At 35.6% G+C, this 24,697-nt stretch overlaps 1 protein-coding gene across 24 annotated transcripts in view; it reads left to right on the top strand.

The window, feature by feature from the left end:
- CELF2 (CUGBP Elav-like family member 2) overlaps positions 1 to 24,697 on the top strand; it is a 632,079-nt gene that overhangs the window by 605,032 nt on the left and 2,350 nt on the right. For 9 of the 24 annotated variants that reach the window (XM_074194143.1, XM_074194138.1, XM_074194156.1 and 6 more), the window contains 6 exons: positions 271 to 402; positions 12,732 to 12,929; positions 16,800 to 16,901; positions 18,086 to 18,229; positions 21,369 to 21,540; positions 22,872 to 24,697. The exon at positions 22,872 to 24,697 is cut by the window's right edge and continues 2,350 nt beyond it. In XM_074194143.1, coding sequence (XP_074050244.1) covers positions 271 to 402; positions 12,732 to 12,929; positions 16,800 to 16,901; positions 18,086 to 18,229; positions 21,369 to 21,496 — 704 coding nt within the window. In that variant the 3' untranslated portion in view covers positions 21,497 to 21,540; positions 22,872 to 24,697. The remainder of the gene's footprint in view (positions 1 to 270; positions 403 to 12,731; positions 12,930 to 16,799; positions 16,902 to 18,085; positions 18,230 to 21,368; positions 21,541 to 22,871) is intronic. The other 15 variants (XM_074194152.1, XM_074194148.1, XM_074194161.1 and 12 more) reach the window with 7 other exon arrangements.

Genomic DNA, 24,697 nt, shown 5'->3' with positions numbered 1-24,697 from the left:
TTTATCCCCTCACAGCACTGGTGTAATAAAATATTCTTATCATCAAGACTAAATACTTAAAATGCTATGTAAATAGTTTCTGCTTTGAAATACAAAGCCAGACTTTATATGTTTAAATATTGTTATTTAAAGACTCATCAATTTGATCTCCTGTAATGATGACAGATGATTTTTCCCATTTTGGCTTATTTTTCTTAATCTTGTACTTTCTTTCCCACCCTCCTATCCCATTTCCTTCTCTTTGTCTCTTTTTCTTTTTTTCCCTTCCAGTGGCTGCTTCAACTCCCAATTCCACTGCTGGTGCAGCCATGAATTCCTTGACCTCTCTGGGAACTCTGCAAGGACTGGCTGGAGCCACCGTTGGACTGAATAATATTAATGCACTAGCAGGTACCATAAACAGTGAGTATTGACTGCTCTGGTGGACAGCCTTCCCCAATATTGACCATGGGAAAATAATTAATCATAAATGATCTACAAAAGGGTGAACTGTAACTGGGGATGGAAGAACACATGTTTCAAATGGTAGAACAACTGAAACTCGATTTTTGTGGGGTTTCTATTAGGTTTTTAGTTTTGTTTTTAAGGGAGAACGGTGTAGTGGATTGCACTCAGTCATGAAAATTGAGTTCCAATTCTTCCACTGACTAAAGATCTCAGAATCAAGAAAGTTAAATTCAGATTCTTCCTCTATCCAGACATTATGTAACCTGAAGCAAGTCACTTTACCTCCTAAGTCCTCAATTTCTTTATCTATAAAATGAAGTTCTTGAAAATAAGGTGTCCTTTAAAGTCACTATTGACCATACAATTGCATGATTCTGTCATAATTGTGCAGGAAAAAAAGAAAGAGATCTTTAGAAAGGAAAAATGACCCTCCTTGCAGAGCACCTACCACAAGAAATAAATCTAGTCCTGTGTATTAAGCAAATTCTTCTGCCATTCAATTAGTAGCATTCATTCTCCATAGGTGCACCATTTTCTGGCTATTTATACCCATAGCCAGAGGAGTCGGGTCTTTAGCTCCAAAAATATCCTCCTAGCTGCCCCTAAGGCAGCCTTCCTTGGGTCCCCCAAGAAAGCCTCAGGGATATTTACCCTGAGAAGACCACCCATCCTATCTTGAAAGAAATAGTGCATGGAGAAGTGCCAATTCTGGGCACCACCAGTCTCCAGGTCAGCCTTTAGGCCCATGCTGTGGCACTAGTCATCTTGTTTCACTGAACATTGCTCCTCTCCCCTAAACCTCAAAGAGTACACTTTTGCCTCAGGCTCATTCCCCTCTGGCAGCATAAGACTGGCAAGGAAACAGCAGGTGTGTGGGAGCTAGCTGAGCATCCATTTCTTCAGCCCAGTGACTAACCAAAATTTTAAAACTACTGGCTACAGTAAGAATAACACTGGACATTTTGAACACAGAATGATGGGGTCCCTTGAACAGATGATCACATTTGTAGCTGTTGCATTGAGAGAGCCTTTTTTTCAAAAGCTTAAAAAAAGATGCTCCCCCACTAACCACAATCTAATAATTTTCCACTTTAGAATTAAAATAACAGGAACGTAAACTTGAGTTTTTATAAATGTGAAGGAATCCATATTTATCCAAATAAAAAGTCCTTATAGTAAAACACATGGTTTAAAAGTAAGAAAAAGAGGAATTGCAAAGTTTAAGGGGTTTTGTTCTTTCTAAAATACTATAAAGTCACTAAAGTAGAGGTCAGCCACCAATTTCACAAGGGAGACAAAAAATTATCCACTTCCCCAAAAAAAGAAAAAAAATTATATCCTGACTCTTCAAAATAAAAACATGATTACCAAGTATATTGTGTGAGGTGCTTAACGGTCATTTGGAAGCATCGATGTGCCACACAAATATTTTATGATAAAAGCCACGTGGCATGGGTTTCATGTTTCTTACCCCTCATAGCTATCAAATCTGAACAGAAGTGTCTTTGCTACTAGAACAGAACAGTTTTTCTCTCTGTACTTAGACTGAGAGAGTTCTAACCCAGATTTGTCTCTTCATCTAGGTTTCTCTTTTCCCCATTTTAGGGGCTTTGTTGTTGATGGTGTTTTGTTTTGTTTGGGGGTTAAGGGAGAGTGGTTGGAATTTTGGATTTGTTTTTCAATATTCACATACATACATTCTAATCCCATTCATGTTGCTTCTACTGCCCCTGGACCCAGTTCCCCCCAAAGAAGGAAAGGGGTTTGATCACCCAGCAGCCTTTTGGTCCCTAAGCTAACAGGCCAGCAGGAACGGATGTCCTCCTTAGCACCATGTGCTCACTTGCATTGCTGTGCATGATAACTATCCTTTTGTCTGTGTTGTCCACTTTCTTGCAAAGTCTTGTTTTTGTTATGTTGTTGTTATGTTGTTATTGTTCCTGTTGTTATGATTTTTCCACCATCATCATGAGGGGTTTGGGTGGTGCATTGATGAATGTCCAAGGAACAGTGGTGAGCTCTTGCATGGGGTCTTGGGTTAACACAAGTTTTGCTTCTGGCAAGGACACAAGCTTTAAATAGACATTGAAAAACACTCTCTAGCTGGGAACTCAAGGAAAACAGAAAGAATGGATCTGATTTCAAAATGATCCTACCCTTCTAGGAAGAACTAGCTTGTGCCTTTTTGTCATTGAACCAAACTTTAGTTGCTGTCATATATGAAAACAGAAAATAGAACTTGAATTTGATAAATGTGCCAGGCCATCCTATAATCTTAGTGTTTATCTTGATCAGATATGTGCTCCTGCCCCCAAGTCCAGTGATTAGAAGGCATATACTAGTATGTGTGGGTTCTTAGCAGAAAGTCAGTGGTGCCCAAATTACACAGGCATAGTTATTTACAGAATTCTCCCCTCAGCAAGGCTAATCAATAAGTAATTACCTGAATAGTGTCAGCCTTTAGCAGACACATCACAGGTTTCATATTCTTACTGTTCCTGACCCTAGCCAGTGCAAAGAACATGACTGCCCTGATTACAGCTCTGATATTATTCAGGTTTTTAGAATATAGTCAGTGTTCTTGTTATCTGTGAGCATAGGTGTTAGGGACAGCAGAGATCAAAGGCAACCATAGATAAAGCAAAAAACTCATTTTAGTGTTTCATCTTTTTCCTCCCCAATTATTTTTTTTCAAATTTGGCTAAGAGTTAAACAGTGTGATCCAACATGTTTTGTCTTCTAATTCATTTTTAACTTGTGAATGAAGGGGACTAAAAAACAATGTAATATATATAAAGGGCGAAAGGGAATGGAGAGAAATAAGACAAGAATGAGGGAACTAGTATTCCATCAACTGGACCCTCAGCTTCTGATAAAGTTGAAAGTTGACCATTTATATCTTGAGTATTAAAGTATGAATTAATTTAGATTCAAAACATCTTTTGTAGACGTGTTCACATAGAGGCATTTTATTCACTCTAGGCAATGTTTGAAAGTTGTGCCTCCTGTGTGTTACTACTACTACAACTCCTTGGAGTCTTCTCTGTTGCCAGCAAAACCTGATTTATTAGTTAATCAAAAAGCATTTTTTCAATGCCTTACCATACAGTTGTTGCTAGTTACTGCAGACATAAACGAATTTATGGTAAATTTAAAGGAAAAATAATATGATTCTTATATGTCATGGAAAGCAGTGTTATGGGCATGAAAAAAGAGATAATGTATTTCTACAAAGTAATAATTAAACAGTGACCTTCATTGTCCATAGCTACCTGTAGTTCCAACTCTGTATGTTAAAGATTGCACATGTCAAATATAATAATTTGATTTTCTAAGTGTTCATGTCTAAGTTCATCTATTTAGGAGAAAAATTCAATTCCTTTTGTTTAAATGGCACTTTTCTCACAAATAGTATTTTATGACTTGTCACAAATATAAGTGCTATATATTTATAAAAAGAGACAGTATATATATCATCAGAATTTTTTTCTGAACAGCTTATATAAAAATTAGGGGAGAGATTCAAGTAAGTTTATATTATTGGTTCATAAATTGTACTGCTTTATCATTTTTGTGAAATGACTCAAAGTGTACATGGAGAGGCCATAGAAAGATGGCAGAAGTAATATATGTACATATGCATATGTCTACTTTTATATGACCACATGTTAATGTGACAATTTTATTTGTGGTCTTTAATTCTGCCATAGATCTGTGATCACACTGATGGGAATATTCCCTCTATTGATGCTCATTCCAGCCCACCTACATCTTCACTTCCTGGGTGACACTTACCCATGTTCTTCTATAGATCCTGCATTCATTCAGTAGATTACAGATCTTTCTCTAGTACTCTAACATTTTGTGGGTATCATTGAAACCCTTGGACTCATTCGTTATCCTATGCTTTCATCCAAATTGGGCCACTCATACTTCTGATTCTTTGGAGATGGTGATATTCAAAAACTTGCAATAATATTGTCTCTGGGTGGGAACTTTTCCATTCAAGTGATGATAAGTCTTTGTAAAGGGAACAGGTTAGGGTCCTTAAAAGTCCTGCATAATTTCCCAATTGCAACCAAGTCAACTTTCTTGAGCGCTATTCATTTGCAGTGACTATTCCAGATACACATAGTAGCTTACTTCCTATCATTCTAATTCCTTCTTTATGGGCAAGGCATTTTTTCCCCTTCTGATAAACTGATCTCTTAAATAGTTATAGGTCTCATTAACAGAGTCTTGTGATGTTCTGATAAAAGTATAGAATCCACAAACAAAAATGTCTGGCTTACCTCACCAACTTTACCTCATCCTTTTTCGCTTCTCCCTTTGAGACACTGTGCAGGATGCAGAAGCATATTATACACTGTGTTTGCCAAAACTGCTCCAGCACACTCTAATGTAGTTTAAAGGTTTATATTTTGTGTCCTAGTTTTTAAGTTGATTTTTAATAAATTTTAACTGTTATTTTTTTAATTTAAGTGTAGTTTGAAAAATAAAAATAACATCTATGATTAAGCACTCAATATCTGTTTTCCTTTTTTTTAAAAAAAAACTCTTGATGTTCACCCTAACAAATGTGTTGTGCCTATAGCAGGACATTCCTCATGACAGCAGGAAATGCCTTTGTCAGTTATATATTTCCCTTTTTTATGCTTCACTTAACTCCATTCAATAACTTTATTGGTATCTCTATGGAAACATTTATCAAGGAATAACATATGAACTTAAAATGTCCATGAGAGATTCCTTTTTAGAAGAATAGTCTTTAAAGTAAAATCAAATAGTCTTTTCCCCTCATTAAACAAAGAACAGAGGGCCATCTTTATAGTCTTTGTACTTTCATCTGTTATATGACAATTAAGATGTTCACTGTTTTTAAATCAAAGAAATTTTCAATATATATGTAGGTGATTCTTATATTTTACAATTGTATAAAATAATATAATATAATTGTACAAAAGAGTTCTGTAGATAATGCTGCTATGTTTTGGTGGTTTTTCCCCATTCTTCTCTTTCCTGAGACATCTTATGAAATCATCCCCCCCAGTACTTTAAAAATTGTGTCACTTCTAACACAGATATCTATGCTATGAATTTTATCTGCTCCCATTACTCTTAGAGATTTCATCCTCTTCACTGTCATCTTAATTTTCTCTTTAGGGACAGTATTTTGGAGTACAAATTTGATGGGTCCTTTTTGTCACTGATGATGAAAAGAGAGCATCATAGAAATGTTGACAAATTCAATCCATTTTTCATCTATTTGTTTTCTTCCAGTCAAGTTCATCTTTGAATGCTTTGGTTCAGTTGCATTTAGGCCAGATTTTCTGCATGCTTGTTTTCATATCATCTACTTTGATTGTTTTATAAGACAATACTGTTGCTCATAATCTTCTGCAACTCATCTCTGTAGGGTTTTAAAATAAGTTTTACAAATAATTTTCTAAACTAATGCTTTAGTTTGTCATCTCCCTCTGCATGACAAAGAGATAAAATATTTGATGACTAAAGTAGTTCCTGAATTCTTTATAACTGCCTCATTTTGGCAACTGTTTTACATCAGTTTTAATTTATCTGCAGTATTACACACAACCACGTACCCCAAGTATTAGATGATTACAACAAATTATTTGGAACAACTTATAGTATAGCTATACATGCTACAACACAAAGGAAAAACTAATCTTATTAAGCAGAATATTAATCAATTAAAATCCCCTGGCATAGTCCTTATTTTTTCTCACTGGTACAACAACCTTCTCAATTAGTTAAATCAGAGCAAATGATTCCAATTTTTTAGTGATGTGGCCACAAAAATCATATTCAGGAGTAAATGTATATTTTCACAAATGAACCCTTATACCTGGTTTTAAAAGATAGCATATATAGATATATATTTGATTCTGACTCCAAGTCATTTCAGGAACCTTGAGGAACAATATTGGGGTGTTTGAACTAAATGTGCTATTCATAACTATTGTCATTATCTGCCATCAATTTTCAATTCAAAGGATGGCCTTGAGGGACTTGCATACCTATCCGTACTTATGGCTACTAACAAATATAAGAGCCAAGCTTACTGAGGAAGGAATAATAAACCAGTTATGACTTGATTAACATAGCTAGAGTCTTATTTTAATGAAAATAGTTTAAAGATGGTAAGTATGTGACCTTGGGCAAGTCACTTAACCCCATCACCTTAAATAAATATAATATTAAAAAAATAAATAAAAATAAAGATAGTAAGTACAAATGACTTTAGTATACTAGAAATTAAATATATGGATTAATTATCTTGCCTTTTATAAAGGAACATTGAACTATGAAAACACAGCTTGTTTCTGAATATGCTTTTGTGGTCACCATGGAAATAGCACTCAAAAATCTTGCTACTTTTGTATCAAATACATACAGAAGTCATTTTTATATTATGTACATATATATATATAGAGAGAGAGAGACATATATAATAGCATAACATAATGGATAGAAAGCTAACCTTGGAACCAGAAAGCCTATATTCAGGGAAGGCCCATCTCTAACATGCTTTCTGTGGGACCATGAACAAGTCACTTCACCAATTAGTGCATAAAATGACTTTTGAAAGCTATAATGTGCAGAGAAGATGCCAACCTGCATTGATGGAAGGGGTTTCCTCTTCTAAAAGTTTTCTACATCAGTGAAGTCATTTAATACCTTTCTCAGATATGTATATATTCATCCATATGCACATGTTATTTTTTGCTGTTCATTCATTTCAGTTGGTAGCAAATCTTTGTGACCCCATTGGGGTTTTTGTGGCAAAGATACTAGATTGGTTTGCCATTTCCTTCTCCAGCCCATTTTTACAGATGAGGAAACTGAGACAAACAGGGTTAAGTGACTTGCCCAGGGTCCCACAACTAGTAAGTGTCTGAGACCAGATTTGAACTCAAGAAGATTAATCTTCCTGATTTCAGGCTCAACACTCTCCACTGCACCACCTAACTGTCCATACTTTCACACATATAAATATACTGTATACATATATATATATATATATAATTTGTGTATACATATATATTCATATATTTGTGAGTATATGTACATATAAATCTGTATATACTGATAATTTCATAATCAGCTTTAATAAAATGATTTTGTAGTAGAACAACAGTTAATCCTGTAGTCTGACTTTCTCCCATAGCTGGTAGTCTATTTTTCCCATGGACATATTCAAGGGGATGTGCCAAATGGATACAAGGCACCTTATGAACTATGAAATGCCTGAAAATGGATATTATAGTATTTTCCTCTTAGCTAAGTCTATATCTGAATCAGAGGATAAGATAACCTAAGTAGCAATTGCTGATCTACCTCCAGGGGAAAACATTATTATTTTGGGCCTCTGTAATCCTATTGATCAATTAAAAACAAATCCCTAAGAAAAATTGTGAAGTAATGTTTTTCTTTCACACCTTCTGATCTTCCTTTCTATTGCCATTCTTCCCTGAATCCTGGGAATTCAGTGTCCTCCCGCTCCTTCTGGCTGCCTAAAGGTAATACCTTGATTATGCCTGCTTCTTGAGCAATGCATCCTTTTTTCCCCCCAACCCCACTAAAACTCCCCCAGGGCAACTGATCTTACCTACTTTTTAGGTGGAAAATATCTACTTACTCTAATTTATACTAAGAAAAAAACACACTTAATTTATTAACCCTGTGACAATTCTTAAAGAATTTCTTAACGTAAAGGAATTGTTTTAAACTGATAGAATTAGTAAAAGAATTTCATTTCAACAGAAAGATTTGGGGGAATTCTTGACACCTCTCCATATTATAACAAGTAGGCCATCATCTAGTTCATCTCTAGATACACCAGACAAGAAGTCTACCCAATCAAATAAATCCCTAAATTATTTCTCCCTTTGGAAAATTTAGATTCCTTATTTTTTTCTTTTGTTTGCTGTCTTCTTCCCTATCTTTCACCTGCCAGCTCAAATTTTCTTTGGTCCTCCATTTACTCAAGAATGAGAAGAATCTCTTCTCTTCTCCTCCTACTTCTTCCCATAATTCTTCATTAAACATGGCAGAATCCAGCTGAATGAACACTGACCCAAAACTATTTTTTTCCTTGGCTAGGCAATGGGGTTAAGTGACTGTGCCCAAGGTCACACAGCCAGGCAATTATTAAGTGTCTGAAGCCAGATTTGAACTCGGGTACTCCTGACTCCAGGGCCGGTGCCCTATCCACTGTGCCACCTAGCTGCCCCCTCCCAAAACTACTTAAAGCCATAAGCACTGATTTATTATAAAAGGGAAGAGGCATGGTTAACCTGTCTGGGTTGAGGGATGAAGTTTGTTTTTTTTTCTGACTTTATGTCTATTTAATACCCTTACTTTGAGTACTTGTTTGACCTGATACCATCTTGGGAGACCCAAAGTCTCAAATGTGGTGCCAGGAATGACCATACTCAATCAAACACCCAATTAACATCTGAACAAAAGCCTCATTCATTCCTCTACCCAGTTAGTGGAGGAGTAGATCACTCCTGGTCATACTTTCCTCATCAGGACTGTACTAATAGCTTTGAGGCAGTATTCTCACAGTATTCTCTCTGCTATACTTTCAAGGTGGAGAAGAGCAGGGAGAAGATGGGGATGGGGAAAATGGTTATTTCACTCTTCAGTAATTGTAGGACCACTGCAAATCTGTTTGCTGGTGTTTGAAATAGGACAGGAATTCCAGAATTAGAAAAGGAAGATAAGAATAAAGTCTACAAACCATAGGCTAATAAGTTGGCTTCAATTCCTGAAAAATTCTAGAATGTTATTGAAGGAAATAGTGATCTCAAAGAGTCAACATGACTTTTTCAAAAATAAATCATGACAAATTAAGCTTATTTTTTATTTTGATGGGTTATTAAATTAGTAGAATATATGAATGCTATTTACCTATATTTTACCAAAGGATTTGGTAATACCAAATATGCTTTCCTTATGGAGAAGATAGGTTTAAATTAGTTCATCTTTGGGGCAGCTAGGTGGCGTACTGGATAAAGCACCAGCCCTGGAGTCAGGAGCACCTGGCTTCAAATCCGGTCTCAGACACTTAATAATTACCTAGCTGTGTGGCCTTGGGCAAGCCACTTAACCCCATTTGCCTTGCAAAAGCCTAAAAAAAATAAATAAATAAGTAAATAAATTAGTTCATCTTTGTATTTAAAAATTGGTATTAAATAAAAAAGAGGAATAATGACTTGATGTCCACTTGGAAGTAGGTCTCTAATGAAGCTCCCTAGGGATCTACCATTTGGCCCTCTGAGGTTTAATATTTTAATTATTCATTTGGAGAAAAACATAAATAACACACTTATTTAATTTGCAAATGGCAAAAGTTCTTAGCAGGCCAAATATAATAAGATGAAATTTAATAAAGATAATTATAAAGTTATTCACTTAGGCTCAAGAAATCAATTTTATTACTAAAAGATAGGAGAGGAATGACTAGACAGCAGTTTATCTGAAAAAAATCTGAGGGTTTAATAGACTGCAAGCTCAGTATGGGGTCAACATTATAACATGGCAAGAAAAGAATTAATGAGATATTTAATTAATAAGCTGTTGAAAGAAAGGCATAGTGTTCAGGACTAAGGGAATGTAATATCATACCCTAGCATGGTAAAACCCCACTTTAAGTTTTAGGAAAGATGTTAAACTGGAGTAAAAAGAATGGAAGCAAAGAAGGGTAGAACATGAAAAGTGATTAGGTGGAATGGGGAGTTTCAGTTGATCCCAGAGGGCAGAAATAGAATTAATGACTGGAAGTTACATAGAAGCAGATTTAAATTTGCCAAGGAAAAATCTGCTTGCAAAGAAAATAGTCCAAATATAAAATCCCACTAGTTTAGGAGACAGTGGATTGTTCTACACTGAAAGTCTTCAGGCAAACTCTAGATAACCATTTGTCCATTATATTGTAGAAAGGATTCTAACTATATGGTTTTTGTGGTCTCTTCTAAATTTAACAGTCTAACTGTAGGATTTTTTCCTGTTATTCTTTGTTGAACCAGAGTTTAAGGAACTAGGATATAGGGTAGCTAACAATTGGTTCAATGCTACTAATAACCTTGATAATTTAGAATTCATGGTTATTTAGAAAGGGACTCAGCTGAAGTTTACTTTTGCTTAGCAAGTTTAGAAAGGCAAATAAGATTACATGGAAGAATGGTTAACCCAATAAAAAGAATAAATTCTTTCCAAGCACCTTAGCAATACCTATTTGCATACCAACAATTAGTGTTCTAATTGCAAATGATTCCTCTCTTTATTAAAGCTGATTTGGCAGGACCTTTATTTGCCAACATTTTGTTAGAGTCTAGTTCCATCATTATTAGATCTACTTGAAGGAAATAAAATTTAATTTCTTGTAAAATATTATCTCATTCAGATGTCTCACTAATTCAGAGAAGCCTTAGTCTGGATTGGTGAAGTTTGACTTGTTAGCCAAGCATTTATACAGTGGTCCCTTGTCTTGAAACCCACACAGGAGAAGTATTTGATCTGATATATTGTGAAATTCTTCTGGCCCTAATCCATGAATTTATACTTATCTTCTGAGTTGTCCTATTACTGAAAGAGAGTCAGTTAGCCAGATAGCAGGAGTATGTATTTTAACTAAATAAGAAACCCCTAGGTCTTCTACTTTCTGTGGGTGTTGAACAATAACTGATGCCACTATGGGACATGATAGAATAGGTACAGACAATATTTGACTCTAGTGTATAACTATCAAATGTCTTTATTACAAGTTGCCACTGACCTCATTATGTTCATTTCCCATTTTTCCCCCATAAGAGTAATTTTAAACAACTATAATACATCTGGTTGAAAGACTTGGCCCTTTTCAGATTTTATTTACTTTACTCCATATGCTCTTTCCAATTGTTATCCTTCTTTCTTGAAGAGAACTGAAGGCAGTAATGAAATTCTTACTTTCATTTCATGAACCATTTAAAAGTTAGCATTGCTATACAATAGTCCTTGTTTTGACTTAGTAAAGATTGAAGACTACTAGACTTGAATGGGGGGGGGGGGAGTAATAACAATATCTACCTCACAGGGATTGTAGCTTTATTCCATACCCACTGTGCTCCACTTCAGGAAATTGTATTTCCTGAGTGACTGAACAAGTCACTTAATACTTATGGGTCAGAGTCTTTATCTGTAAAATAAGATCAAGGTGATTTCTAGCTCTAAATTAGCAGTCCTGTGACACAGCAACCCTAACAAGGCAAGAGAGCAGCAGGGGTAGAAGAGAGGGCCAAAAAAACATACCAGCCAATACCCAATCCATCACAATCAACAGCCAAAATTTGGTTTCCACATGCAGAGAGCTAATTTGGTTTATACTCTTTGAAAGACACAGCACCAAGTTCTATCCTTGGCAATAAAAACCAACCCTTGCCCCAAAAGGAAGGCTCCTAGTTACTACTTTGTTTGGGTTTACATGTCATTTAGTATATAGTAGATGCTTAATAAATGCTTATTGATCAATCGATTGTGTATATGTCTGAACCATCTAGAGTGGGAAGTTGAATCCTCAATATTCAGATCATGTATCCTGAGTAACTTTAACAATGCTAGTAGAAGAATCTTCCTCATTTCTCCCTAAGCCTCACCAGCAAAGCGGCTGGAAAATCTCTAGGGTTCCAATCCCAACCTCCTATACTATAGATGTTGGGGGAGGGGGAGGGAGGGAGAGGAGGAGGAATGAAGCCAGTTAAGGAAAACATTGATTTATTGGCTTGCAAAATATAAAACCAGTGACCATGCCGGGCCACATCAGTAACATTGGAAAGTTTAAGGGGGGGAAAGTTTTCTCCTTTTCCAATCCTTTGAGCCATGCCTCAATTAAGAAACTGAGTCAATAAATTATGTGATATAAAAGAGACTTCAGAAGCGTAGAGCCATACAGGGGCAGCAAAACTGTACAAAGCAATATGACCTCAGAAGCTTAATTGTACTTGCCAGGAGCAAGCTGCATGTGATTAAGAATCTGGTTGTCCAACTGTAGTGCCCAAGTGTGTTTTGATCACTGTTGGGGGTTTGGGGGAACTTTAGTATGATTCATCATTATTTCATTGGGTCATTTGTGTTTCAGTGTTTCAGTTTGGGTTTGTTGAAGTGTGAGCATGCATGCTTTTGCTGTTGTATTTGTGTCAAATAATTCTCTAACTTCCTTTGAAAGCACTAATGAACAAGTGCAATTTCTCTTCTCTATTGTTGGGTTTTTTGTAAAGTTGCTCAAATGCTCTCAGGTATGGCGGCTCTGAATGGAGGACTTGGCGCCACGGGCTTGACGAATGGTACGGCTGGCACGATGGATGCCCTCACCCAGGCCTACTCAGGAATTCAACAGTACGCTGCAGCCGCACTGCCCACGCTCTACAGCCAGAGCTTGTTACAACAGCAGAGCGCTGCAGGCAGCCAGAAAGAAGGTAGGCACTTCCCCACCAAGCCTTTGTGACCACCAACGAGAAGTATCTTATTAAAGTTGGTGACAGTCTCGTTTTTAAAGAATTAGAGGGAAAAAAATACAACCAAATTGAGCCGATGTTTAAAAGAAGCAAACAAAAAGTCAGTTATTTCATTTTTTTTTTTTTTTACTTTTCACGGATACATTCTGAAGAAAACTGATTGGCCTAACCATTTATTTTAACCTTTTCTTCTTTCCTGTTCAGTGTTATATTTCTTTTATCCTTTGATTTAATTTTGTCATCTATCCTTCAAGATGGATTTGCCGCCCATTGTGTGTTAATGTACAATTAATCATTAGCTGCTGCTCTCAAAAAAGATGCCAGGAATAAACAAAAAATAGCCTGGATCACTTCTTCTTTCCCTAAATATCAATTTTTTGTTCTTGGTAGGGGTGAATCTGTAAAACATTGTGTGGGGGCTGCACTATCACTTTCCCCAACTCTGTGATCTCCTTGGAACTCTTGTGATCCTCAGTCTAGCTGCTTGTTATTAGACATTAGTTTTCAGGTTAACGACAAGATTCGATGTTAGGATTGAGTGGTTCTATGTATAATTGTGGGTCTTTTGGGGAAGCAAATAAGTGATTGATTGCTTGCTTTCTCTGCCAATAAAGCAAAATAAACCTCAGGAAGTTAATGCTAAGAATAAATTAATACTAATTATGAAGTGTTGAGTGAGCTAGTCCAAACAAGGGTAGCTTGTATCTTTTTTTACTTCTTTTGGATTTCTTTTGTCTTCACTTAATCTTCTAGGAGACAGAAGGGAAAGCTTTGTAGACTTTCCCCAAAAGTATCATAACTTCATTCTGTCTTTGCCTGCTTAGAATATGAAGGAGAAGCTAGACCATTAAAGTGCTGAAATATAATGTTAGCTTTAATAAAGTTCTCTTTTCTTCTATTCCCTCATATACTTTAAATTTAAATTTGATTTAATCTGCATCTGTTGGCTTTAAAGGTGTTTTGTAGGTAGTATAACAAGGTTGCAACCCTATAAATTTGTACATTTTAAAGGGACACTGAGTGTTTTTAAAAAGATACCTGTGTTAAAAAAAAAAAAAACTTTGTGATGTGTGTTATCAGTAGTATTGTAGATTATTAAAAGCAAAAAAAGTTTGAAAAATCTCATTTACTTTTCATCATTTCTGCTGTTTATTTACTTTTAGCCTTGACTGCTATTATGGGCTTTTTCAGTGCACAGCTATTGAGACAAATTCAAAACCCCATGTTTCAAATAGGCTTGAAGGGAGACCCACTCCTTATAATCTTACAAGTTTAAATGCAATTCCTTGGGCCAGATTTTTCAAAGTCCCTCTATAAATCTTCCCCTTTTCTTACCACAGGACCCAGAGCACTTCAGGGACTGACTGGCTAGGCAAATAGCCTAGGTATTTATTAAGTACCTATTATTATGTACCAGCCAGTGTGCTAGGTGCTGATAATACAAATAGAATGAAAGAAATAATCCTACTCACATGAAAATGAATTCAAAGTACCCCTTGATTATCTGTGTTTAGATTGGAGTAGTATCTGCCAGTCTATGGTCTTAAGGATTTTTTCCCTCTTTAGAGTTTTATATCTCCAGCTACCTCTTTACTTGTCTTTATCCCTACCTTTACTCTACACAGTCAGTATATACTAAAGAAATTTAAACTGATTTTAACTTTAGTCTTTGTAAAGCATAATTAAAATAGTTAATCCAGGAACATAGTTGGGGGGGGGGATCACATAATGCATTCTAGAATCAAGCAGAAACTACTTTCATGTTTTTCATACTGCAGTTCCATTCTCTTGGAGAAGATAAACCAAGAATTGACTAAATCTGTTTTGATCATGTTCCCCAGATATGGGTTCTAGCTTAGGGGAAAGACCCTATTTTGCAGAATGAGTAAAATGGGTTTAATTTTTTCCCCCATCCAAATAACATGTTTATCAGGATACCTGGACTCAATAGCATGGACTGTTTTGTCAGTAAACCCAAATCCTGGAACTAGAATTTCCTCCTATGAGGTTCACTTCTGTCTCCTGTGGGCATGCCCAAGATCACAAAATGGCTTGTTGGAACAGCAGTTAGATTCTCAGAAAGGGTTCTTATATGAACTGAACAGAATCCTTCAGGAATAATGTCTGAATGAGATTTGAATTTCACATTATTCTCAAATAATATTTGACTACCTGTGTTTCATCAAAATGTAGCCCTAAGTTGAAGTTTTTAATAACACAAAAAGCCACCACCCATTCCAAAAATAAATAAATAAATAAACTGATCAGATTCAGATTCTCTAGATACATACATTATAAGATAGACTGGGGGAGAAGGGAAGGGAAGAAGGGGAGACAAATATACAAAAACCTGACTTCAGTTAAATAATTATCATAGCTTTACCTCAGCTCTTTGGCTTTCTATGACCTCTCAGACTTGACTACATGGCACCACTGTAGAAACCAGGAGATTTCTGAACTTCCTGGGTCTGCATCTCTTTGTGGGTGCAGTTCCTGATCCTGCTTTATTTATATAACAGTTTGAGGATAAGCTATTGTTTCTCTTTCCCTGTCTTTCTGGCTATTTATACAGACCAAATGAATAAAAGAAGGGTGACTAGTAATCCAGGTAATTCAGTAAACATTAATAGCTAATATGGGAAATTTCCAATCCTTTTTCTCAACCCTCAACACTTGTCAAGTGGTAGAGGATATATCAGGGTGGGGACCTTAGAAAAATATTTTCAATTTACTTGCTGCTTTACTTAATTTCCAGTGTATAAGGAACATTTGTAGATCAGTTGTTACAGAGGTCTTCATATGGTGTCAAATCATATTTTAATTATAAAGCAATCTATCATGTCCATTTTGAAGAAATTCTATGAGGAGGATCCCAAGATGTTACCTTACTTTTTTATAACTTATTTTCTGATGTTTATATATTCTGAAGCATTTATCTAAGTATATTTCAAAAACTTTTCAGGCATAGCCATCATCTCTCTTCCCTAGTGCATTAAAATTGTATTCTTTCTCTGGGTTCCTAGGAGAAGAGAGATGCTTCACAAAAAAAATGGGCATCACTGACCCTCTTGTATGTATGCGGGCCCCTTATTTAGAGTGACCAATAAATCTGGGTTGGTATGATTTATGTTGTGTTTGCTCTATATTACACGTTGCAAAGGCTTCCCTCTTCCTCCCCAGTAATTCCCCAAACATGCTTTTCATTGTTTTATTTTTACACCCATTCTCACATTTCTAAGTTTAGTGTTTTAAAAAATAATAAACAGATAAAATATTATTTTCCTTTTATAAAGGAAAAATATTTTATTTTTAACCAAACCTAAATTTGGGGGCTAAACCACATGACAGTGTCCCTTTAAAATATAGGTCACTGCCCTTCTACTGGCATTTTTAGGGGAAAGTGTGGAAAAACAGTATCTTAACTATGAAATTCTACTTCTTAATGTTTGAATTTTCCACACTGATGTCTGTTGGATTGGTGAGAAGGTAGCCAAGTCATTAAAGATGTCCAAAGAAGTGAACATGTAAATGAGGCTGAAATGATTCAATGATTCAACCTTCTAGTTTCAGGCATTTGTATCATAAATTTTCCCTCAGTGATTAAGAAAGTCCCATTCATTGGAAAGATTTTTTTTTATTTTAATTTTTCCTCTTTTGTTTATTTATTTACATATTTTTGTGGGAAGAAACTTGGTTTGATTTTTCTTACATCTTGCCAGGTGATTTTCTCCATTTCATTTTTACAAAGTTCTTTTTTACCCCCATTTTATTTTTTTTTCTCTCCAACCCATACACCTTCCCTTCCTTCCCTTTCCCCTCCCCCCTGTCTAGGGAAAACATTGCAGCCCCTCCCCTCAGGCTGTGAGAGGGGCAGGCAGTCCTGGTTCCTCTCATGTGAACGCCAGTTGAGGCTCCATGAACCTGCTGCAGAAGGTACTCTACCAGTACTGCTCTCTCCTCTCTCCCTAGACACCAAGCACATCACATTCGAGACATACCCAGTCTCCATTATCCATTCACTTTGTGGTATGGTTGGGTTGGGCCTTCCAAAGTGGTCTAAGGGTGGTGGGAGGGCCACATTTATCTATCAGCTATTTGCCCCATAATGTTCCTTGATTCCAAAGGTCATTTGCCATCTATAGACTAGAAGATGTTTATCTTCCATTTGATATTTTAATTCTTTTTTCTTTATTTCTTTTTTTTTAACTTCTAGAGTGATCTAGTAGAGGTGGGTGGAGGGTGAAGTGATCAATATGAAGAGAGACTTGGGAGAACTCATCCTTCCAACTGATCTAACTAAGCAGCTTTATCAGCAAGCACTTTCCTCAGTATGCCCCTTATTTCCTGAAGTGCAGTTATCTTCTGAAAAGTGACAACCAAGGATATGAAGGTCATTTGGATTTGTTCCATCTCTCATTGGCTTCCACAGTTAGAAACTCCAAGTCCACAGCTATAGAAGATGGATTGACCCTGGCCTCCAGTACTAAAACTTTCATCCCAATCCTAAGTATCTGACCTCATCCTTTTCATTACAGTCATTTTAATAAAGATGATGGCTTAACTAAGTATTATGAAGACTGGTAAACCAAACTAGCCAGGAAGTTTTCTAAATGATTGAGGAATGTATGAATTTAGGACAGCAGCAATATTAGCATTTCAGCTATTATTCTAAATTGACGAGATTCATCTAGAGTTTAGGAATGCTCTACTAGGCAAATCATTAAATGAATACCAATGCTTAACCTGGATTCTCTCCTCTTGCCTTCATTTAGAGAGGATATGAATATGAGGAGAGTAAAGCAAATATGAACCAAAAAAGAAACAGAGCTTATTCTTAGTCAGCTGCTTTTTGGATCATAATTGCACTTTAAGAAATTAAGATAATGAGGTACCACTTTTTAACACCTAAAGGAACTAGGTATCAAGAAGATGTGGAGAAGGATTGCTTTTCTAAGAGAGCTACATTTTAACACTGGCATTTTGTCCATCTGCTTTATTTTCTTTTAGTATTATAGAAAACCAAATACTTAGCTCATCAGATCTTAATGCATCACTGAGAAGAGGCATGCCAACTTAGGTAAAGCAAAGCTCTCACTCTGCCTTTTCTTTCTTCTTAGGTCCAGAAGGGGCAAATCTCTTTATTTATCACCTTCCACAGGAGTTTGGAGACCAGGACATTCTGCAAATGTTCATGCCTTTTGGAAATGTTATCTCTGCTAAAGTCTTCATTGACAAACAGACCAATCTGAGCAAGTGCTTTGGTATGTAGAAGAAATCAAGAAGGCATGATTAGAATTTCTTAGAAGAGAGAAGGCATGGAAAGGCCATAAACATTAACAAAACAGAATAGACTCTTCTCTGAGTTTTGGCTATTTCTAATTTTCTAATTTTTGCATAAAAGCATTGCCACATAGTAGGACAAGATATTTGGGTTCCAGCTCTGCCACTCAAGTTCCTTGACCTTGGACAAATTATTTAAACTCTCTTGGTCTCAGTTTCCTCCTCTATAAAATGAGGAGCTTTAAATAGATGGCCTGTAAGATTTATACCCATTCTAGTTTTGTGTAAGTCTCTGTATGGGCAAAGTAGTTCCATAGAATATGAACAGAATTACTAAAAATTTGACAGCTAGATGTGGCAATTATGCCTTATTGAAAAAACTTCATTTAATGTTATTATTCTTCCTTATAAAAAAACCTAATTATTCTCTATTGTACAGTAATAACTACATTTTAAACTCTATAGATTTAACTCAACATATATTAAAATACCCAAGAATAATATTATTAATTGCTCACAATTCTGCACTTTGATATTTACAAAGGGTTTTTACTCAAGATAACTTACAGATCACCCAAGTATTTATTATTCCCATTTTAGTGATGAGGGGAGGCTCAGGGAGGTTAAGTAATTTTTCCACTATCATACAGCTAGTAGTAATTATCAGAGTTAAGACTCAAGCTCGGGCCTCCAGACCCCACATCTCATGCTCTTTCCATTGAACCACATTGCTTTATGGAATGTTCTGTAATCTGTATCGGCTAAAGACTAGCAACAAGATATTTTGTCCCTGACGACTAATTGAAATGTAATATTATGCAGGTATTATGGTGATGAGTGCTTGATATTATTAAATTCAGATTACTGAGTTTAGACTCAGAAAATCTGAGTTTCAGTCCTACAGCTGCAATGTAACTAGCCATGTGACCTATGGCAAGTCACCTATTGAACCATTTATTATGCCCCTATACCATGTGCCATGCATCATTTGAAGAGCTTTACAATCATTGGGAATACAGATAAAAGGATGGAAATGGTCTCTGTTCTCATTGAATTCATATTCTAATTGAGGATATAAAACATATAAGTTTCAGCTGCAAGCTATAGGGAGCGATCCCATGGTTCTGCAATTTTCCTAAGCCTCTGCTTTTACAGTTTTTAAAAGGGGGATATTAATGCTTACTATCTAATTCAGAGTAAATTGCTTTATCACCTCTAAAATAATGTGGAAATGGAAGTTATTCTTATGAAATACTTTGTGAAAGGGATTTTTAGGGGATTCAACCATAATATAGACTAACTCATGTTTTACCCCTTTGTATGTAGTCATGTAGATCTCATATAAAGCTCATTAAAAATCATGTAAAGGAAATAAATAGTAGATAAAAAGTTGGAATAGACCCACACTTTGTATTAGAATCTTAATCCAGAAAACCAATATTTCAAATCTACTCCATGCTTTTGGGAGGCATCTAGGGTAAAGAGTGGGGGTGGGGTGGGGGTAGATTTAATTGGTCCCAATGAATTAATGCTGCCTCAAAGGATGTCATTCTTTCACCTGGGAGTGCTTTATTCATTTAGCAAAATGTATACCATTGTGAAATAAAATATTGTGGGGAGAAGAGGGAAAAAAAGGAAAAAAATACATGGTAACTTTATTATATATTTAAAAGGAATAGAAGTTGTACATAATAGTTTTATAATTTCGCATACATCATTTTTTCCTATTCTATGTTCTAGAAATGCTTCTTTTATTTCTTTAGTTCAGAAAAAATGGATAAAATTCTTTAAAAAATAAAAATTTCTATTCATTAGAGAAAAAAATCCAAATGCAGCATCTTGATAAGGCAAGGTGTCATTGACTAACAGAATTGTATGAAGTAGAGGGTGACACCAAAGGGGATTCTCAGAAAGGAAAAGAATATCTTATCATTTTTCTTAAACTGATAATGGGTGGCCATTATAGATTTACTCAATATATCATATTAACATACCCAAGAATAATATTATTAATTGCTCACCAAATATATAGTCTGAGATTTAATTACCATTACACCTCCCTAATGTTGGTGAAAGTCTGAGAGTTCTACAGTAAGGAGAATTTGCTGTGCCAAATATTTTGTTGGAGATGCTGTCACTATGGGACCATTACATTACTGTTACTCCACTCTTTTACCCATTACTCTGAAATGATGGGTAACAAGACTCAAGTGTTACATAGGAAATGTGAAGTGACTTAAAGCCTCCAAGGTGGCTAAAGGGAGAAAAGGAGAGAATAAGCATTTATATAGGACCTACAATGCTCTAGGGTCCTGAACTAGAATATTCTACAAATATTCTCTCATTTGACTCACACCAATCCTGTGAAGCAGGTGCTATTATTACTTCCATTTTACAGTTGAGGAAACTGAGACAAATGGAGGTTAAGTAACTTGCCCAGAATTACCCAAGTAGTTGGATTTGAGGCTGGATTTGATCCCGGGTCTTCCAGACTTCAGAGCCAGTGCTCTATCAACTATACTACCAGTATTGCTTTTTCATGTTAACAAGTTATTTCTAAATAAGTCTCTAGCAGATAGTAGAACCAACTATTGATAGAATTCTGATTTCCCCTACTTGTGTTGCTTTACAGAACAAGTAGTATTTTTTAATTTGGGGTCCTGTCTTGAATAATAATGCTCATCCAATTTTTTATTTTTGATTAATTTTATCAGGTCACTGGATTGCCTCTTTGGGAGATTTTAAGGCAATATATATGCAAACCAGTTTGCCTCAATTCAGTTGGAGGGTAGAGAAAGTTGAATTCAGACAACTGATTTTGGAGTCTGTTTTGTTGGGAGAAAAACATTATGTCTTCAAGTTGTCAACAATTGAATCTAACTAGATTTTTCACCAATTATTTCATTGTCATCTAGATATCAAAGTAAAACCTGTGACTAAGGGGAACAGTGTGTCAATACATTCTTTAAATGTGAAAAACTGTCCCATACCTTTTACAGATTGCAATCACAAAATGTTAGTGATACCATAAAAAGCTATTCTAACCTGTGTTTTCTTCAGCTCTCTCTTCTCCTCACTCTTTCATTCCCTAACTCTCTACCCTTTTCTTATATCTTGCAGGTTTTGTTAGCTATGACAATCCTGTCTCTGCACAAGCTGCTATCCAAGCTATGAATGGCTTTCAGATTGGCATGAAACGCTTGAAGGTCCAGCTGAAGCGTTCCAAAAATGACAGCAAACCTTACTGATCTTAACCCCAGAAGCTCACTGCTCTTATTTTAGCTTTCTTAGGGTAAGTCCCATGAGCCAGCCTGTTCTCCACAGGGAAGGCAAAGGAGGACCACATTGCCAACTTTCACCAAGAGAGACAGTTATTTTTACATTAACGCCTCCATTCCCCTACCCACCCACCCACCCAACTCGCCATTATTAAAACTTGGGCTACTTCTTTCCTACGAGTAAATTCCTCCAGTTGTGCTACTGTATTCTCTTTTGTTTTGCGACTTTAATTGTTTTTTCATTCTTTTATTTTTTAAAGAAAAAAACACAAAAAATAAATGACATCTTGAAAAGTTAGAAGACAAACTCTAATGTGCAATTTAACTCTGAAACCACTGGTGCCCTTTGAGAGCACAGGCTAGGACCTTAGAAAGGGTACCAAGCAGTTTAGAGTTTAATGCTGGTGGCCTAGAGTGAGAGCAAAGCCAAGAGAAGCACTTAATCAAAATTAAGCAAACAAAAAAAAAAGTCTTTCCACTACATGAGTTCATTATAGTAAGAAGGATTTTATTTTAGGGTTCAAAGAACATGAGATTTATTGGTCAAATTATTATACTGGTTGTCTTTATTTTACCATTTTTTTTTTAATTTTAGTTTTTAGAAAGGAATAATGTAAAAAAGATTTAGAGGATCTGTTTCTTAAAGCTACAGGGTTTAAAAAATAAAATAAAAATGAGTGAAAATACTTGATGTTTCTTGACAGATAAATTTAATAATAATAAATACATAAATACATAAATAAATAAAAAAGAAAGCCACAGGCCTGTAAATTTTATTTGTAAAAAAAGCATTTCTATTTTTATACAAAATTTTTACTGCCTCAGAAATAATGGAAGTTATTTATTGCCTATTGTTAACTTATTGGATACCTAAAGAGCAGTTCTCTGTGCTAGCTAGATCCTTTTGAAGTAGTCTCTAGAGTACTCGTGCCAGGAATGGGCTTTTTTTCACCGTTGAACCCTAGACCTAAAAGTTCATGCTTTATTCTCTTGTTGTTTGTACGTCTGGTTATTTTATTTGTAGTTTCCATTCTCTAGTTTAAAGTTCAGCTGTCTGACTTTCCCCTTATGTTACATTTGTTGAAACTGGTCCCTTCCCCCTTTCCCTGCACCCCCCAAACCACTGAATCCATCCCAATCCTTCTGGCTCTCTCTGGATGGATTCTCTTGGGGTTTCATTGTGCTGTGGATACAGATTGTAAGAAATGCAAATTATGTGAATGGCTCCTAGACTCCCTAATGAGTTAAGATTTGCATTAGTTTTCTCCTGCACCCATAAAAGTGATTTTGTTTCTGCTGCATAGATTTCTGTGTAACTTTTTACTCTTCCTTGTTTTTTCCCTAGACATCTTCATGCCCGTTAGTTCATCGTTTGCCTAGCATGTCCCTGTGGCGTCTCAAAAAAAAAAAAAGTTTCATCGTCCCGTCATTGTTTCTGATGTCTTTCTGACCTCACATCATATTTGGTTCTCCTACTGACTTTTGAAATTTGCATGTGACCTCATCTAGCTATGAATTCTGGGAAGTCAATGTGAAAAACATTGCTGCATTCATACAAGACTGAAATTTATCATTAGACAAATTAATTCTAGAAGAAAAAAAGACAACCTGTGGCAAAATGTTTCTTTCTTTCTTAATTTTTTTCTTTTCGTAAAAATAAAAAACCAGACTTGAAAGTATTATACAGGGATTGGCATTCTTCCCGGTCACTGGTAACAATAGCAATATGTGTCCAGGGACACAGAATGTTGGTTTCTAACAGACTACTTCCAAAAACAGTTTGAGAAAAAAAAAACTGTCTGATTTTAAGTCTCTAGAGGTCTGTAATCGTTTTTACATTTTTCAGGCAGTGTAAAGTTTTTTGATAAGGCCATTTTAGGTGGCTCACTTTCTCATTAAGATATATATATATAGAACCACTTTTTGTAGATTAGTATAAGAAAATATTTACCCTGTTTTGGGGCAAATGCTACCTATTTGTGTCACCTTTTGCTGAACTGACTCACAGTTAGACAATCCATGGTTTAATGCACATGAAATTACCTATATTTTATACTGTTCCAATGTACAGGAGAAAGGTTACTGTAAAATGTGTTACGTTGGTGCTTCTGTGAATTAAGTTGTGGTTTCATCATGAGTCTTATGGTCTTAAGTGTTCTATGTTGATAAGACAAGTTTAAAAATTTGGTTTACTTGAACAAAACAAAAAAGAGTTTCAAAAAAAATTGTTTGCTTAAAAAAAAAAATTTCATGTGAGGAAAAAAAAAACCTATTCCAGAATAAGTTTTGTGTTGGCTTGTGAAGCATTGATGTCATTTTTTTATTGTGGACAATTTAGGTGTGTTTGTGTTCAGCAAAATGTGATCTGTTTTTTTTCTTTTAAAGAAAAAAAAAACAGTGAAAATATATAGTGCCAAATTCCAAAGGTACTTCCTTCCTAGAGCTTCAGTGTGTTTCTTGTGAGAAGTAATTTGATAACATGGGTATTTTATTATGTGTTTTGTATAAATCCCTAATATTAAAAAAAGAGGTTAAAAAGTTTGTTAACTTGCTATCCTGTGGTCTTGTTGCCTGAAATTGTTATTGTTTGTTATTTCTCTTTGATGTTTTTTGTAAGACATTGTATAAGTGCCCATGTCTCACTTTTTTAACCACTCTGCACATCAATGCTGTGAAGGCAAACCTCACAATGTATTTTCTTCATAATATTATGGAAACCTCTAAGGTGAGAAAGTTTTGAACTTTTAACCCTTTCTACCCAGAGCTGTCTGGAATGTTGGTACCTTTGATTCATCCACCATTTTGTTGTTGGGTTTGTTTGGGGGTGTTTCTGTTGGGTCATTTCCTCCTCCTGCCATTTCCCTCTCCCCCCCATATACCTAATTTTTTGTGGGGGTTTTGATTTTTTTTTGTTTGTTTGTTTGTTTGTTTTAAACATGGTTGAAATCTACAAGAAGGAAAAAAAAATCCACAGGGCAGATCTGAAGGGTAAAACCAATAGTATTTTACCAACTTTCCAAAATTTTCCTCCCCCCTTCATTTTTTTCCTTTCACTTTTAAGGACTTTTTAAAAAAAATCTCAGAGAGCTCTAAATGTGCTGCTGCTGTAACTTGCTGTTCAGTATTAAATCACAACAGTTTCTTACTGATTCTCTCCTCCCCTCTTCTGTT

Source organism: Macrotis lagotis, chromosome 7 (genome assembly GCF_037893015.1).
Source record: "Macrotis lagotis isolate mMagLag1 chromosome 7, bilby.v1.9.chrom.fasta, whole genome shotgun sequence".
Taxonomy (NCBI): domain Eukaryota; kingdom Metazoa; phylum Chordata; class Mammalia; order Peramelemorphia; family Peramelidae; genus Macrotis; species Macrotis lagotis.
Note: the sequence above shows the minus strand (reverse complement) of the source record. Positions and strands in the feature narration are given on the sequence as shown.